The 17,488-nt window shown below is 38.8% G+C and overlaps 2 protein-coding genes across 4 annotated transcripts in view; one reads left to right on the top strand and one right to left on the bottom strand.

The window, feature by feature from the left end:
• prkag1 (protein kinase, AMP-activated, gamma 1 non-catalytic subunit) lies at positions 1-9,730 on the top strand. 2 transcript variants are annotated; one of them, XM_024270590.2, is made up of 13 exons: positions 1-148; positions 2,568-2,619; positions 2,707-2,807; positions 2,874-2,955; positions 3,039-3,097; positions 3,174-3,219; positions 3,312-3,366; positions 4,761-4,887; positions 5,723-5,888; positions 5,958-5,995; positions 6,148-6,294; positions 6,433-6,532; positions 8,053-9,730. In XM_024270590.2, exons 1-13 carry the CDS (start codon positions 140-142, stop codon positions 8,061-8,063), a joined length of 993 nt encoding a protein of 330 aa, XP_024126358.1. In that variant the 5' UTR covers positions 1-139; the 3' UTR covers positions 8,064-9,730. The 2 variants fall into 2 exon arrangements, with proteins under 2 accessions (XP_024126358.1, XP_024126357.1); XM_024270589.1 differs by lacking the exon at positions 1-148 and adding an exon at positions 149-281.
• A 3,022-nt stretch (positions 9,731-12,752) lies between these two features.
• The window catches only part of ankrd33ab (ankyrin repeat domain 33Ab), a 6,477-nt gene continuing 1,741 nt past the window's right edge, over positions 12,753-17,488 (bottom strand). The window contains exons 2-5 of one of the 2 annotated variants that reach the window (XM_024270594.2): positions 15,723-16,018; positions 14,818-14,947; positions 14,613-14,753; positions 12,753-13,749 (exon numbers count right to left, since the gene is read on the bottom strand). In XM_024270594.2, coding sequence (XP_024126362.1) covers positions 12,932-13,749; positions 14,613-14,753; positions 14,818-14,947; positions 15,723-15,977 — 1,344 coding nt within the window. In that variant the 5' untranslated portion in view covers positions 15,978-16,018 and the 3' untranslated portion in view covers positions 12,753-12,931. Of the gene's footprint in view, positions 13,750-14,612; positions 14,754-14,817; positions 14,948-15,722; positions 16,572-17,488 lie in introns of those variants that run through there. The other variant, XM_036212058.1, reaches the window with a different exon arrangement.

Below are 17,488 nucleotides of genomic sequence, written 5' to 3' on the forward strand. Positions count from 1 at the left end.
TTCATTCTGGTCACATATTGCTACCGTGACTTCTCTACTGCGCATGTGCAGCTCCTTTGTGGTCGGAGCGGAAGTAGGTTGACGCGGCTCCGCGGCTTCCTGTCACCCCGGTCAAAGGGAGGCGAACAGGCAATGGAACATGGATTGTGTAAGTTAACGGCTCTTGTTTATTTAGACACACGGAAAAACGACAAATAATACATTTCTAACTCTTCATAAAAGTACGGAAGCCGACTTTGGAAACGATGCTAGCGTTAGCTGCTAGCTACAAACTTCTTCACGTTCGTATTAAATCGACGTTTCCGTTTTGTTTGTTTAGAAGTCTCACTACTATTCTGTGGGTTTGGAAAACGATTTATTTGGAAGATTATTCAAACATTAATAAACAAAAAGGTCAAAATGGAGTTGGTGTAAACGCACATTAAAACCTTTGAACTAATTGCTTGAGAGGGAAGGGAATGACAACAGACCGTGACGGTGGCTAACTAGCTACCAAGAAGTTAGTGCTTTAATAAAGAAAAATAAAATAAATGCTATTTAAAAAGTACTTTCTACATGTGTATAACTTGTAGTCGCGTATTCCTAGTTTTAAAGTACACCTGTTTGTCATGTAAACTCACTCAGGAGCTACTTGGTTGTTTTGCGCGGCTTTCCATGAGCGTTTTAAGTACTTTAAAACCAGTTTCCTAAACTGGATTAAACACATTTGTCCCTTCGTAAAACCTCATTCAACGCTCTGATGTGGATGCTCAATATCAGTGTATTTAATTTTTTTCCCTCCAATAAATAGGAGTAAAGGAACATTAGTTAGTAGAAAAATAACCAATTACTCGCTTTGCTGTGTAAATGTAATGACATAAAGTCTGTCTTTATATTATTTTTAGCTGTAAATCTGATTTAGAGTCCAAACATTTCTCTTCTGAAGCAGCTGTAGTGCTTATAATTTCTGTAGATTTTGTTTTCTTTCAAGTAATGCTACAAATTTTGTTTTGTAAATGACAAAAAAGCCAAATGTAAATGATAAATGTAAATATGGTATTTAATAAAAGCGATTTTGACCTGGTACAAAGTATGTATTTTAATAAGTAAAGCTTGGATTAATTAAATAATCATTAACATGTTTACTCAGGTTCTCTGGTTAATACAGTTATGTAGTGAAACCATCCTAATCAATGATTTTTGGAACATTTTACAGACGAGATTCTTTCTGCATTTTATGGACAGTTTATTTCTTGATCTACAAAAATCTGAGATCATAATACTTTGTTAGCAATTTTTGGCAATTATGGCATTAGAGGTATTTTATATAAATGTTTGGAAAGTTACCTTGAGCACGTACAACAGTATGTTCAAATTAATACCACAAAAAAGAAAGTGAGATTATATTGTTGGAGTTCCACAAGGTTCGGTATTCTGACCGAAAGTTTTTATACTGTGAAATCTGTGTTATTTGCTGGCGATACGACCAGTTCTGGAATAAATTAGAATTGGTTATCACAAACATGGAAAATGAATTGGTTTCACTACAAAGATGGTTTGATGTCAATAAATTAGTTTTAAATTGGGACAAAACTAAATGCATAATTTTCGGAACAAGGAATTGTGATGAAATTAGAAATATTAAAATTGATGAAGCTGTTATTCAAAATGTCTCTGAAATGCAGTTTTTATGAGTGATACTTGATGATGAATTTAGTTGGAAATCCCACATTGATTATATAAGGAGGAGAAAAAAAATAAAGTGAAATAAAATTGTATTTTTTTAGTACGGGGAACCGATTAAAAAAAATTAAGTAATTCATCTCAAATCTAGACAAATTAATCACGGTTATTCGCCATTGATTAAAAACAAAAAAAACTTCTTACAGTATTTGCCAGCCACTTACTATCAATTAATCGGAATATGAAATCACACTAAAAAGTGTACATTTAGAACATTTATTTTTAACCCTTAAAGGCCCTAAAACTTAGTCTGTCTACTTTTTAATTTTCTGTCTTTTCAATTTAAAAGACTCCCTGCTGCTTATTTGATATCATTTTGTTCTGCACAACCTCTCCTATGTGACACTACCTTTATTTATTTATTTTTCCATGTTGTATTCACACATTAGACATAAAATCATGCAAAAACAGAAAATTCCATCTGGAAAAATGGGATTCATTTTGCTGTAGAAACCCCCAAAATGTTGAACAAACTGTTTTTACAACATAGAATGAAAGTTTTAGCTGTAATTTTCTAAAAACAACAAAATAAAATGTGTCAATAAACTAATCAACATGTTTTTTTTTTATTAAAATTTAAAAAAATCCAGGCAAAAGACACACCAGGCAGCCCAAAAAATAAGAATTTTTCTCCTAAGAGCTTCTGTCTATTAGACATTTTTACCAGAATTTTGTTTTTTTCTTTTGTTTTCAGGTTTTTTTCTCATAAATTTTCTTTGTTTGTGAAAAATAGTACAACTTTTATATGTAGATATATAAATAAAGTATTTTTTATGTTCTATTAATCACGCACGTTAACGCGTCGACTTTCACAACCCTAATTATTTAGTATTTTGTTTCCCCAGATTCCAGTAACTATTGATGATCTTGAGGGCAAAAAGGACCCCGTTATTGAAGGTAATAAACTCTTCCACAAATGTCATGGCTGTGGAGTTACAGACGGGGACTGAGGTTTGTTTTTTCTTTGCTTCTGTCACTTTTCAGACTCCGAGCACAATGTGTACACCAGGTTTATGAAGTCTCATCGCTGCTATGATCTTGTACCTACCAGCTCCAAGCTAGTTGTGTTTGACACATCACTTCAGGTAAGATCAAGTTTTCAGACCATCAGTCAAACACTTGAACGCTGGTAACGGTCAGTACCTGTGCAGGTGAAGAAGGCTTTCTTTGCTCTGGTGTCTAATGGGGTGAGAGCAGCGCCTCTGTGGGACAGTAAGAAACAATGCTTTGTTGGTAAGATGTTTGATTACTGTTAGCTTTCAGTTCACTGAAAAGAAATCTGAATCAATAAAGTTTATGTATATTATTTTCTGCAGGGATGCTCACCATCACAGACTTCATTAACATCCTGCATCGCTACTACAAGTCACCATTGGTAAGAGAGTTCAGTCTGTCGGCAGATGGAGCCTGAAAATGACAAACTGAAAGATTCTTTAATGCTCCACTTTCAGGTTCAGATTTATGAATTAGAAGAACACAAGATTGAAACATGGAGAGGTGGGAATGCTGTGAACGTGCTTTGCTGTGCATTTATTCTTATGTTGTCAGTATTAAAGTCTTTAATGTTTTCTTATTTATGATTCTAATAGAACTGTACCTTCAAGACTCCTTCAAACCTCTGGTCAGCATTTCTCCTAATGCGAGGTGAGCAGCAGCACTTGAAACCTTTGTGATTTGTTTTAACATTAAAGTCTTGATGGAACAAACAACCTAACGTTTTTTGTATATATTAAAGTCGCACTCCAATCACCTTTTGATGTACTGTGAAAGTGTTTTCAGAAGTCTTTTAATTGACCTTTTTCATGGTGACGTCAGACAAAAGGGCAGAAAATGTGAAAAGTGTTTAGAACGGCAGAGCTGACTGCTGAACGCTGTTTAACACAATTATACATAAAGAATAAAAGGTAACCGTAACAATTTCAACAGGAAAATGTACAATATTGATTTGATGAATGTCCTGCTGAACTGTATTTTCATTTCCTGTCTTAGATCGTTCATAAATCTAAATTCAAATTTGAATAATCCTTTAATATATTGAAAATATTGACATTTAATTTGAGCAGAAAGGATTCTATTTTGATTGATGTTATTCTCACGTGTTTTAAGTGCGATCAGCACAAAAACTGATGGAAACTCATGTTGGACACATGTAATATGAGCAGCCAAGATGCAGATTTCTGCATGTTGTTGTTTTAACTGCACCCAAATATAGTTGTAATCAGAGGTAGTTGTTGTTTTTTGGGGTATTTTAAGGGGTAATTGTTTACCAAGTGGAACAGCCAATATTTTATGAAGCCACATATTTTCAGCTTTCAAAATAAGAGCGTCCAAGACAGAAGTTCAGCTCTGGCCGTACGCATTTAGAAAATTACTTACAAATGATAATTTCCTTGTATATATTTTTTTGACGGTTTCAGATCATTTTGATCCTTGTTTATCTTTATTATCCTGCAGGGATCAGACACGGTTATGAGCAACAGCTAAGAGGAGCTACATTAGAAAATAACAACAGTTATTAGTTTTTCTTTATTGTCAGACACGTTGAAATTGTCTGACTTTATTCTGTTTTTGGTGATTTTATGAACATGGAAATGTGAGTAACTATAACTGGGCAGAAAAGATCCTCTGCAGCTCTACGTCTCATCAAGTTAGCATTAGCATTAGCATAAATTAGAAGAGAAAATCTAAATTACTTTCATAATCAACCAGCAGGAGGAATACTGACATTTGATCTAAGAGGGGCAAACCAATACAACCAGGTAGGACATTCATAACATAAATATTACACACATTTCGGTTACAGCTGGTTAGGTTACCTTTTATTATTTACATAAAATTGCTGTAAATAGGGTTCAGCATTCAGCCTTGTCGTTCCAAACCACTCTGCACACTCGCCATTTTGTGTGACGTCATGTGAAATGGATCTATTACATGAAGGAACATCAAAGTCTTATTCTCTGTCTGGTTTTTCATCGTTTAAGAACTTCAGCTGTAAACTTCTTTGTGTTGTCATGTTAAAACCTGCTGCTCCTTCACAGTTTGTATGATGCGGTATCGTCTCTGCTGAGGAACAAGATTCACAGACTGCCGGTCATCGACCCGCTGACGGGGAACACGCTGTACATACTCACGCACAAGAGGATCCTCAAGTTCTTGAAGCTTTTTGTGAGTTCCTTTAAGACGTGTCAAAGTCCAGGCCCGGGGGCCGGATACGGCCCTCCGCGTAATTCTATCCGGCCCTCCAGATCATTTTACTTTGTTATTAATGGCCCATGTTATCTTGCATTCATTTTTAACTTGTATAATTTAAGAAAAAATATTTTTTTTGACGGAGAGTAAAATATTGAAAGTTATTTAATGTTTAAGTCGATTTATTCTGGAATAATATTCCTGCCTTTTTATTATTCAAAATTATGTTAAACGTTTTAAAAATTGTCATTCTGTTAGCTTTTTGGACTATTTTGGAGTTTAGCTAATATTTCAGCTCCATGTTTTGGTTAATTTAGGCTTTTTTCAGTTTGTTAGGCTATTTGGAAGTTTAGCTGTTTTTTCCAGCTACATGCTAGCTGTTTTGGCTAACCTGAGTTTTTTCTCTGTTCTTAGTGCTAATTTGGTATTTAGCTAAGATTTCAGCTGGCTATCAGCTTCAGCATTCACACTAGCATTATTGCAAGTAATGCTATATATCTATTTCATGGTTATGTTGAAAAGTTATGGTTTAAACATTTTAATAATGTAGTTTTAGAGTGTTCAATAAATGTTTATCCTGTTCGTCCCGTGACCTCAGGTGTGTTTTGGATTCTGGCCCCTTGTGTGATTGATCTTGACCCCCCTGCTCTAAGACCGTCTTTACCTGCTTTTGTTTGTCTTTGGTTGAGAGTTTCACTTTTTTCAGCAGCGTTCTACTGTAGGGTAGCAGCTCTAACAAACTGTGAAACATTCTTGAATCTGTCGTGCATTTTTCCACTGCTATCTTACGGTGGTTATGATCTGTTTTCAGATATCCGAGATGCCCAGACCCTCATTCCTGAGTAAAACTTTGGAGGAGTTGAATATCGGCACGTTCAAAAACATAGCCATGGTGCGTAAAGACACGCCTGTGTACACAGCTCTGGGTATTTTCGTTGAGCAGCGTGTGTCTGCGCTCCCCGTCGTGGATGAAAAAGGTGTGTGGGCGGCTCTCTCCTCCGGTTCTTGTTGTTTCTGAGGTCTAATGGGATGTCTCTGGTTTGCAGGTCGAGTGGTGGACATATACTCTAAATTTGACGTCATAGTAAGTTAAAACCTCATGCTGTGTGTTGTGTTTTGTCACAGCTGTGTGAGAACCACGCAGTCGGTCTGGTCCGACTCGATCTAAGCACAAACATGTGGGTATTGATCAGTGAGGAAAGTGAGGAAAATGAACAATGAGGTGTCTGTGTGCAGAACCTGGCTGCAGAAAAGACTTACAACAACCTGGATGTGACTGTGACCAAAGCCCTGCAGCATCGCTCCCAGTACTTTGAGGGGGTGCTGACCTGCAACAGGCACGAGTCTCTGGAGGCCATCATCAACAGACTGGTGGAGGCCGAGGTGAGACCTGCCTTTCTGTTCCACCCAGTTCTGACTGGAAATGTAGAAAAGAAGATATGTCGGTCGGAGGTTATCTTCCTGAAAGGAGCATTCCGTTAAACTGACTGCTGCATGGATGTTCTTCCTGCTCTGTTTCAGGTGCACAGACTAGTGGTGGTGGACGAACTGGAAGTGGTTAAGGGAATCGTCTCTCTGTCAGATATCCTCCAAGCTCTAGTTCTCACTGATAAAGACGAGTGTAAGTACAGTGTTTATTAGGGGTGTAACGATTCATTTGAACAACAATTCGATAAGTTTCATAATTTGTGGTTAACAATAAATAAATGAATCCAGAACATCTTTAGCCAACATCTTTAACACCTGAAGTGAAGTTTTTCAGATTCCTTGTATTTTTTTCAAGATAATAAATAAAATATGTGTACAAACAAACAAGTAAACAAGAATTAGGGTGTATTCAGACTGGACACATTTGATCTGCTTAACGTAGAGGTCTCACACAGTTTGGGAGAGGCTGGGCCGTATGGGGTTCCATTTGTGCCAATATGTTTTTGCTTCCACTATTTGTGTCTACTGATCAAGTTTATTGATCATTTATTCATGTCTATGTATTACTAAACCTGCAGCTCCAGATCCACACGTGACTCTGTTATCTCTCCATGGTGGCTCCTCGAACAAACATGAAATAATATTAAATAATGGAAGAACCGTAGAACCTCCATCTTTCTCTTTTTGTTTTGATCAGAAACACCAACTGGGACCTTTCTGTGTGGAGTTTGCATGTTCTCCCCGTGCATGCGTGGGTTTTCACCGGGGACTCCGGCTTCCTCCCACCGTCCAAAAACATGCTTCATAGGTTAATTGGAGACTCTAAATTGTGATTGAGGTCCTGCGACAGACTGGCGACCTGTCCAGGGTGAACCCCGCCTTCGCCCATCAGTGGCCGGGATAGGCTCCGGCACCCCCGCGACCCCGAAAAGGACAAAGTGGCCAAGAAGATGATGATGAAACTAAATAAAACTGGTTTCTCGGTAGGGAAAATCTTCTAAAATCCTGATTCAGGAAACAAGAAACCTCAGGGATGTTCTCATGAAGGAGAGATCCTCTCCCAGGAGGACAGGTGATCTACCAGGACTGTTAAAGAGGAATTTGCTCATCAAACTCCACAGCTACGTATTTGTACAGAGTTCAGCCAGATAGGACTGAGGGATAGATAGGGGTGAGGCCCACAGCCAAGACGAGCCAGAGGCGTGGTCCACGGCCAAGACGAGCCAGAAGCGTGGTCCACGGCCAAGACGAGCCAGAAGCGTGGTCTACGGCCAAAACGAGCCAGAGGCGAGGTACACGGCCAAGACGAGCCAGAGGCGAGGTACACGGCCAAGACGAGCCAGAGGCGAGGTCCGCGGCCAAGACCAGGAGTACAGAACCTCCACCCAGAGAAACAACACACGAATCACACTGCACCCAAAAGAAGCACAGAAAATGAAATAAATAATAAAGAATAGAGGAGCGGAGAAACAAATGTAATCTTCACGACTCAATCCGAACCAACAGACTTTTCCAGTCTGAATACATTCTAATGAACATTCTACCACACTGTTTGGTCACATGATGCAAATGATCACAATTTAATTTACAACTTAAGTCAGATTGGTTTCAGATTATTAAATTAATCGTTACACCTCTAGTTTTTATGCTATCACTACATTTGAATGTTTTTGTTTGTTGATGGATCTTAACCCCTGATCTGTCTATCCACAGGCTCAGCTTAAGATCGTGCGATTTCTGAAGAGACCAGAGCAAAGGGGGAGAAAGACGCATGTGAGAAGGCTAAATTAAGATGTCAAATGTTTCATCACACGTTAGGGCTTTTCCTTCTGCAGAAACATCAGGTTGATCAAGGTTGATGATGTCATGATAGTAATCATAGTAGCAGAGGAAATGGGCGAGCCTAACATCCAGCACACGCTGCACTACATGAGGTTGAACTGAGCACTACATCGGTCAAAAGAGCTGTCAGATGCTAATGCTAACGCTAACATCTGCCTCCCATTCCAAGTTTCTTCTAAGCAAAGCTTTCCCTTATTATTGAGAATTGTGAACATTTTTACAGAAACACATTTTACAGTCCTTCAGTTAAAACCACTTGAATGTTGCCAACATGATAAAGTAGCTCACATTAAAAATGAGAGCTGCAAGACTGGGACCACCATGGCTCCAAAAACAATAATCAATAATAAACAATAATGTTATCAATAATCACATTGTTAGATTTGATTATGTAATTACAGTATTCCATTCTCGTTAATAAAGTAGTAGAATCAAAGCATTTGACGCCAAAATGAAAAACAAACCCATGCTCCTGCAAAACCCCAAATACTGCGAATATTCAGAATTCTCAAATTCTGAGAGATCAAACCAGTGAGGGAAGGAGTGAACAAAGTGAACAGCCAGGTGGAGATGTCAAAGCACAATTTACCTTTGAAGAAAATCGGGTCACTTTAAATGAATCCACCTGCTGCTCAAAGAACATATCAAAGGATGTTTCTGTTACTCTGACAGACGATTGAATTAGATTCCAGAAAATCTGAAGTTTTTGCTCATATATATTCAATTATTTAGTTTTTTCCCTTCATTTCACTTGATTGGAAGTTTTTTTTTCTAATTTTATTAAAAATGACTCATTAGTGACTCATACATGTATTAATCCTTTATCTTAATGTTTGTTTGACTTTATGATTGATTATCTTAAAAAGACTGTTGCAGCTTTTAAAAGCAGCTTCAGTCACAGATGATTTTTTTCTCCAGTAAATCTTATTTCATTCATGAATTTAGAAGAGTTCATGACCCTCAACAGCAGCACTAATGCGTCTACTCTTGGAGTGACACTGTAGGAATTTAAAACCAGCAGAAGAAAAGTTTTCCTCTAGTAATCCAACTATTCTGTGTAGCATCAACGACGGTATTTCTCAGAATATTTCCCAAACATTTGATTTGTGACTTCTTTTTTCTTAGCATCTTTAATCTAATCATTTTTTGTCATTATCTTGTAAAACTACATGTTTAATGAAACATTTGTCGTCTGTTTTGCTTTTATTTGTTTGGATTTATGTATTTATATTGTGAACACTTTTTCCATCGTTGCTTCAAAATGTTTGTGTAAAACATCTTTTTGGTCAAACAAAGATTTTGTCAATCAAGAATCTTTAAAAATCAAAACTTTAGATATTACAGGTTATTTTTTTTTCTGTTTATGGCAAAATAATCCAAAGTCACCACAGACCAGCGTGTCCTGTCATTTATTGTTGTCATGTATTTAAGAAGGAATGCAAACGACTCTGTAAATGCATAGATTTTGTTTTTATCCACACTGACGTTATAATTTAAAAGCAATAAAGAGTTATTCATTAGCCTCCTTTAAAGTGACAATATCTTTAAACCTTTGCTTGAGCACGGCTGTCATTTGTTTCTTGGAACTTGATATTTTCAAGCTTTCACCAACTATTGGTTTGACTACTTTAAAGTCATACGATTAGCTTTCAAATGCTCAAACATTACAGATTAAGCTACATTTACAACAATTAATGAATTAATTTTACAATGTTTTTCTTGCATTTGAATAAAAAGATTAAAAGTTTAACTTTTTATTTGAGATGTTTTCCAGAAATAGCTAAATCCAGATTTGAACCAGAACAATGAGGAGCCACTAATGATGATGATGATGATGATGATGATGATGATGATGATGATGATGATGATGATGTGTAGTTTCTGTAAATCCTCTCATTGTCTGGCACACATACAAACACCGGCGGTGCCTGGAGGTGATTCTAAGAAGAGTTTGGTTTATGATGTGTGCTCAGCACTGACGCTGCTCGTCTTTCAGCCTTTGTTTCATACGTTTGCTCATAGTGTGCAGGTGCAGACTGAATGCAGTTTGTGAACGCTGAATGAATGCTCATAATGAGTGCAAACAAATGAAATATAACTACACAACCTCTTCAGGGTTTGTCACAGCAATCAAAATCAGGGATTATGTATTGATTGGATTTATGATTTAAAGCAGCACAAAGTTGTTGACGCTTCTCAGTGAAAGTTGAAATAGCCACAGATCATGAGTATAGAGCAGTTCCTTAAATAACCACTAGAGGCTGGTATCCAGCTTAATTCAATTTTGAGTTTACACATTTATACACATTTGTTTAGAAATAGTTTACTAATGTACTATATGTTTTGAATATATTTAAATAATGATTAAAATCATTCATTGTTACACGGATTCTCTCAAGGACAAAAATGTTCAGATCATTAACATTATAAACATTGTTCTGCTTCTCCTGGAGCGCGTTTCAGTTTGGCCACTAGGTGGAGCTCGCACTATAGCATGACACTTTTTTCAACAAGAAGAAGCAAAAAAACTGCTTTAGACCACAAATGGGTACTTTAACAAATATTTCCTTAAAAGAGTTCGGATCATTCATGTCTGTGAGTTTATAAAGATGTTCATTTAGTCAGTAATATATGTTTAGGTCGAGCGAGCGTTAGCATTAGCCGTCCTAAGGGAATTCCCATTATACATTAGCATCAAGCTAGCAGACTTTAGCATTATGTGCTAGATTGATTTTTATTTTTATGGACAATTATCAATGTGTCTCAAGCTCCTCGCTCCGCTCCATTCAGATGCAGACAAAGAGATCCATGAACGTCTTTGTTTTCCTAGTCTGAGCTGGAATCTGGATCTAAACTGAACGGCTGGATAGTTCTGATATTTCTCTCTACTTTTGCTGCCCCGCTAATGTTTGGTTTGGGGTGTGAGGGGCTGTAAGCTAGCAGGAGATTGTAAACTGATGGATGATGGGAAGTGAGGGCGGGGTTGCTCTGTGTTGGAGGTCCCGCCCACAACTCAGAGGTGAATTTCTCATGAACTCCTGCTGCTCTGCAGAAACTGTCAGGTTCTTGACTTTGGCATAAACAGCATCATCATGATTAGAAGACCACAAGGAAGGATTTGAAAATAGATCAAAAGAGGATCAGGGTGGAACTTTAACTTTAGAAGGATATTTTAGATTCTATTCAAGGCCTAAAACACCTTTGGAGATGTTCTTCAGGTGTATCTGTAATCTATGCATCATGTCTACTTTTGTACAGTTCACCTATTAACAAGCACAGCAGCTAACACTGGTTAGCCAAAGGATAGCTAAAGCCTCGTTTCCACTGAGCAGTCCAGACCGGACTGGACTTTGGAGCGTTTCCATGGAATGAGCCCGTGAGGGCGGAGCTTCTGTTCACACAACGTAACCCATTGATTGGTGGAAAGGTTTAACCACAACAGAAAGCATCTGACCAGCGCTTTTGCCGAGTCATGATCCAAGCCGAAAGTTTTGTCCTCTTTTTTGTTTTCGTCCTTACCCCTCCCCCAGCAATCTTCTTCAAAGAATAATAAATTATTTACAGACAATATTTCCACTTATTCACAGGGGTGGGGATCAGAGACACACAGAATCCACCAATACGGAAACACCCATCCCCCGTTTCCGTCTCACCCATCCCCCGTTTCAGTCTCACCCATCCCCCGTTTCAGTCTCACCCCTCCCCCGTGGGTGAGGAATGTCCGTTATCGATACATAATCATTGTAAAATCTTCTGATCTGCTTTGTAAACATTTATTGAAGAACATTGGAGTATTGATCAACATAAAGAGTTTTTTTCTTTTTAATCCAGAACAATAGACTGTTCTGCAGCGTAGAGGCCGTCTTCATCTTAGATGGCCCAAAGTTCACTTGAATAACCGTTCACTAGGCCGTTCTAAACCGGTCTATTCCGGATTGCTCCGTAGAAACGAGCCACAAAGTCACTAATTTGAGTTAAATTACATTTTTACATTTAAATGACTACAAAATGATCTACAGCACTACAATCTACAGTACTGATGTTTTGTTTGGTCTGAGACTCATTAATTAAATAAAAAGATGTTTTCATGTTTTCCATTGTTTATTTGTTACTTGAATCAAAATGACTCTATGGACTCTCACCGTTCACAATCAGAACATGTTTTAAGGGCACAGTATTGGCAAAATCAAGTAAAACTCTTTATTTCCTTTTTTTACTGCATGAGGTGTACAGAATACAGATTTGTTCTTTAGCCGCTTTGCAAAAGGGTCTTAAATAAACAGCATTTCCTAAGTAAATAAATATTTGTAAAAAATGTCTTATAATGCAAATGAATGTGTAATAGGCTTATGATTACATATTTTTTGTTTGAATAATCAAACATTAATCTAATGCACAGGTGTCGAACTCCAGGCCTCAAGGGCCGGTGTCCTACCTGTTTTCCAACCAACCTTCCTTTGACGCTCCTTATTGGCCAAACACACCTGATCCAGGTAATCAGCAGCAGATGAGGCAGGATTTCTGGAAAACCAGTAGGACGTCGGCCCTCGAGGACTTGAGTTTGACACCCCTGATCTAATGTATTTGTTATGATCAAAATTATCATCAACTTAATACATTAATAAAAGAAACACATTTTTTGCTCTTAATAAGCAAATATTGTTTATGAAAACTCGTCTTTCACTTGATCCTGAGCAAAGATGTAATTTCTGTCAAAAAACAAACTCGACTGGAGAAGACTGTCAGAAACTTATGCTTTGTTCTTCTTACTATCTTTCTTTTTCTCTTCTTTTTCAGCTTTCTTCTTTTCCTTCTTCTTCTCCTCTTTCTGCTCCTTATATTTCCACATGGGGGGTTCCAGAAATCCCTTCTCCTTTTTCTTCTTCTTCTTCTCCTTCTTGGGCGTGGCCTCTCCAGGTTTGTCTACGCTGATTTTAGGGATGCACCCAGACGGGAACACGCTGTTCCTCCTCGCCATGCTGCGGGGAACGAACGTGCTAGCAACCTTGGTGGAGGCCAGCGAGAGGATGCTGCCTCGCCGCTCGGTGTCGGGGCAGCACGTGGCGGCTATGGTTTCTGCCGAGTGGATGGAGGGGATGACGTGGGACACCGAGCCGTTGCTGTGGCACACTGAGCTTTCCTCCAGCTCCTTCGGCCGGTGTTTCTGCAGCAGCTCCGCTACAGCCAGCCGCCTCTTTCCCACCTCTGGGGGACTGGTGGGGCAGAGCGGCCGGCATCCCGTAGACACCAGAGGACTGTGGACGCTGGTGGTCATGCGCACCATGTGGTCCAGGACTCCGTTGTCCTGGGGATCGCGTGGAAAGCTGAACCCAAACGAGTTTTTGATCCGTAGAGTGATTTTCTCAGCGGGGCTTTTCTGAGCTGTGGCTTTGGAGACTTTCTCCCTGAGCTCAGGCCACTCGGCCACATAGTTCTCACAGAACTGCTCGGCTTTCGGCCTCACCGTGAGGCGCCGGAGACGGTGGAAGGTCTCGTAGCGACCGGTTTTGAGGGCCCAGTCCCGAGCACATTTTCCTCGAGTGGAGTCCACTGCATGGATGTCTGCTCCTGGAGGACAAAAGGGGCAAAAACGGCAAATAATTACAGGTTGTTTCCTTAACCCTCTTGCTATCTGAGACATGTTTACATTAGACCTTAAACACCGGTGACGCTTAAACTCGAAATCTTTAACATATGGTAACTTTTCAACCGCTAACACGATTTTCTGAAGGAGAAAAGCTGCTTTTTTCCTTCAGAATCGACTGGAATGACGTTGATTGTGTTAGCGGTTGAAAAGTTACATCGTTAATTGAAGGCTAGCTATGAATCTGCGTTCACACCGCCATCGGAAACTTGCGTTTAAGCGACGATTTTCAATGAAACGTCTATGGAAATGCGTTCAAAACTCATGTTCGCCCATCACTACGCACATTTTTAAGACGATATTTGAGTTCCACTTACAAAACCATTGAAGGTGTTGAAATTTGAATTACTTGCGCTGAAATTCCCTTTTCTCTGCTTCAGAATTCACTGGAATTGCGTAGTTCTAAGAATGTGTGATTTTTTTGCTGTCGCTGGAAATTTCCCCGGTGTTAAAGGGTTAACTCTTGTGCTTTCTTATGGGGTCCAGATATCCCCACTTTTAAACATGCCTAGGATAGCACAAGGGTTACAAGTGGGGTCATCTGGACCCACAAGACAGCGCGCTGAACTTTTTTTTCAAAGATTTCTTCACTGGTGTCCGGCAGACATTAAATCCTGTCAACATGTGTCATGGGAGGGATCACACATCAGTATAAGGGTTGGGTCACCTGGACCCCATAAGAGAGCACAATATGTGACATTTATGTTCAATGTGTTCATGGTATGGCCCTTTTAAAAGCTGAACATAGGAGTAAAAGTTTGTGGGTGTGTTTTGTGTTCTTACACACCAGCCATAACTAGGGCCGCCACCACGTCATCGCGCCCCGTCATGGCCGCTTTGATGAGGGCTGTGAACCCTCTGCAGTCTTTCACTTCAGTGTCGACTCCAGGAAAGTAGTTGAGGAGGTACATAACCGAGTTGATGTGACCTGCAGAGACCAGATGTTCAGCATCACAGACTGAATTCTGACTGTGGAGTGAGTCACTCTTCACCTGCTTGAGCTGCGATCATCAGTGCTGTGTTTCCCTCGTTGTCCTGGTGATTTATGTCTACAAACGGACAGTGGTGGAGTCCGTGTACGATGTCGATGAAACCTTTGCAGCAAGCCACCATCAAACAGTTCTGAAGGTAAAGACAATGTAAGGCAGGAGTGTCGAACTCAATCACACAAGGGGCCAAAATCCAAAACACACCTCAGATCACAAGCTGAACAGGATAAACATTCATTGAACACTCTAAAACTACATTTTTTAACTTTAAAACTGGAACTTTTTAACTTGATTATGAACTAGATATACAGCATTACCTGCAATAATGCTAGTGTGAATCCTGTAAGCTGAATTTGGCCGCTGAAGATGCTGAAATTGATAGCTAAAATCCCTGAAGCTGATAGATAAAAACGTTGAAGCTGATAGCCAACTAAAATATTAGCTAAATGAGAAATTAGCCTAAAAAACAAAACAAAAAAAACTTAAGTTAGCCAAAACAGCTAGCATGTAGCTGAAAAATAGCTACAAAAATCTAAAAAATCTTGATAAATACAAAAAAAAACTAGCAGAATGCCATTTTTAAAAACTTTAAAACTGTAACTTTTTAACATAATTATGAATAATAAAAAGACAGGAATATTATTCCAGAATAAATCAACTTAAACCTTAAATAACTTTCAATATTTTCCTCCAAAAACAGATATTTTGTCAAAATTATATACGTTAGAAATGAGCGCAAGATAACATCGGGCCATTAATAACCATAAAATAAAATTATCTGGAGGGCCGGATAGAATTACTCGGAGGGCCGGATCCGGCCCCCGGGCCCTGACTTTGACATGTGCTGTAAGGTGTATGGGTCAGTGACCGTCATAAACCGAGTCTCCCTCAGAGGGTGAAGCTCTCACCCTGCCGTTGTTATCGAGCTCCATGACCGCCTCCTTTGAGACTCCTCCCACCAGGATTCTCTGCAGACAGACGGCATCGTTGCGCAGACAGGCCTCGTACAGGCTGCAGGCTGTTGGGTTAATAGTGACTTCTGGAGTGTAGTCTGGGAGCACGGAGTCATCAGAGAGGATGCTGTCAGAGTCGGTGTCCCTTCCTGGTGTGTCGTCCTCATCGGGACCCGAGCCCAGATGGGGGTCCTCTGCTGCAGAGGCCATCCTCCAAAACAAACCGCCAAACCTCGACCCCTTCTTTACATCTAGAACAAATGGACAGAAGATGTAGATGTGTATCATCGTGTGAATACTGTGGAGAATTCACACTATAGTGATCCATTTGTTTTTTGGTTTTTGTCTGTCCGTTGCTCTTCAACCCCTTCACCTTTTCAGCTCATTCAGCTATCAATAATTTTGGCATTCACTAAGGTTTTTCAGTCTATTTTGGATTTCAGCAAAAATTTCAGCTTCACTTTTGCTGTTTTGGCTAACTGTCTTTTTTCAGGTCTTTAGGCTGTTTTGGAGTTAATTAATATTTTGTCTAAATGCTAACTGCTTTGGCTAATTTAGGATTTTTATCTGTTCTTTAAGCTATTCTGGAGTTTATCTAATTTTTCAGCTTAATGCTAATTTTTTGTCTAGTTTTGTTTTTTTTTGTTTGTTTTTTTGTACAATTTGGAGTGTTGCCAATATTTCACCAAAATGCTAGCTGTTTTTGCTAATTTAGGCTTTTTCGTTTTTAGGCTTTTATGAGTTTAGCTAATATTTTAGCTACATGCTAGCTGTTTTGGCTAATTTAAGCTTTTTTCAGTTCTTTGGCTTTTTTGATTTAAGCTAATATTTCAACCACATGCTGTTTTGGCTAATTTGGGATTTTTATCTGTTCTTTGGGCTATTCTGGAGTTTAGATAATATTTTAGCTACATGCTAGCTATTTTGGCTAATTTAGTCCTTTTTTGTTTTTAAGGCTAATTTGGCGTTTAGCTAATATTTCATCTTTATGCCAGCTTTTTGGCTAACTTAGTCCCGTTTTGTAGTTTTTTTTTGTTAGTTTGGCATATAGCTAATATTTTAGCTGGATGTCAGCCCTCAGCGTTTTCAGCTATTAGCTTTAGAGATTTCAGCTATCAATTTCTGCATTTTCAGCTATCAATTTCAGTATCTTCAGCTATCTTCACTACCATTGTCAGTGGTCACATTCAGCTTACAGCATTCACACTAGCATTATTGCAGGTAATGCTATATATCTAATTGAACTTGTTGGTGTGCAGGACCGGCCCTGATCACAGGCGACCTAGGCGGCTGCCTGGGGCTCCATATGCTGGAGGGGGCACCAAATTGCAATGATTAGGCGATATTTTATGTTTTTTTTTTTAAGTTTGACTTACCACTCATTTCATCTAAAATGTAAAAAAAAGGTAATAATTAAGAACATAAACAAAATAACTCACTAAAATAACATAATCAATAATTTTGATTAAGCTTGGTGGGGGGAGGGGGTTGTTGCTGTTGGTGAATCTTTTTTTGAACTTCAAGGATGAAAAAGCAGCAAAACAAGCCCTCAGGACAGCTTTAGGGTCAAAATAAGAAGGAGGAACATTGACTCGAGGTAGATGTTTGTTTTATTTACATTCAGTTGCTTGGAATTTCACTGTTTATGAGGTTATTTTTGACGTTTTTAGAGTTCAAACAAATACTTCTTGCAACATTTTCCAGAGCCACATGTGGCCCTT

Source organism: Oryzias melastigma, linkage group LG5 (genome assembly GCF_002922805.2).
Source record: "Oryzias melastigma strain HK-1 linkage group LG5, ASM292280v2, whole genome shotgun sequence".
In the NCBI taxonomy this organism is placed as follows: Eukaryota; Metazoa; Chordata; class Actinopteri; order Beloniformes; family Adrianichthyidae; genus Oryzias; species Oryzias melastigma.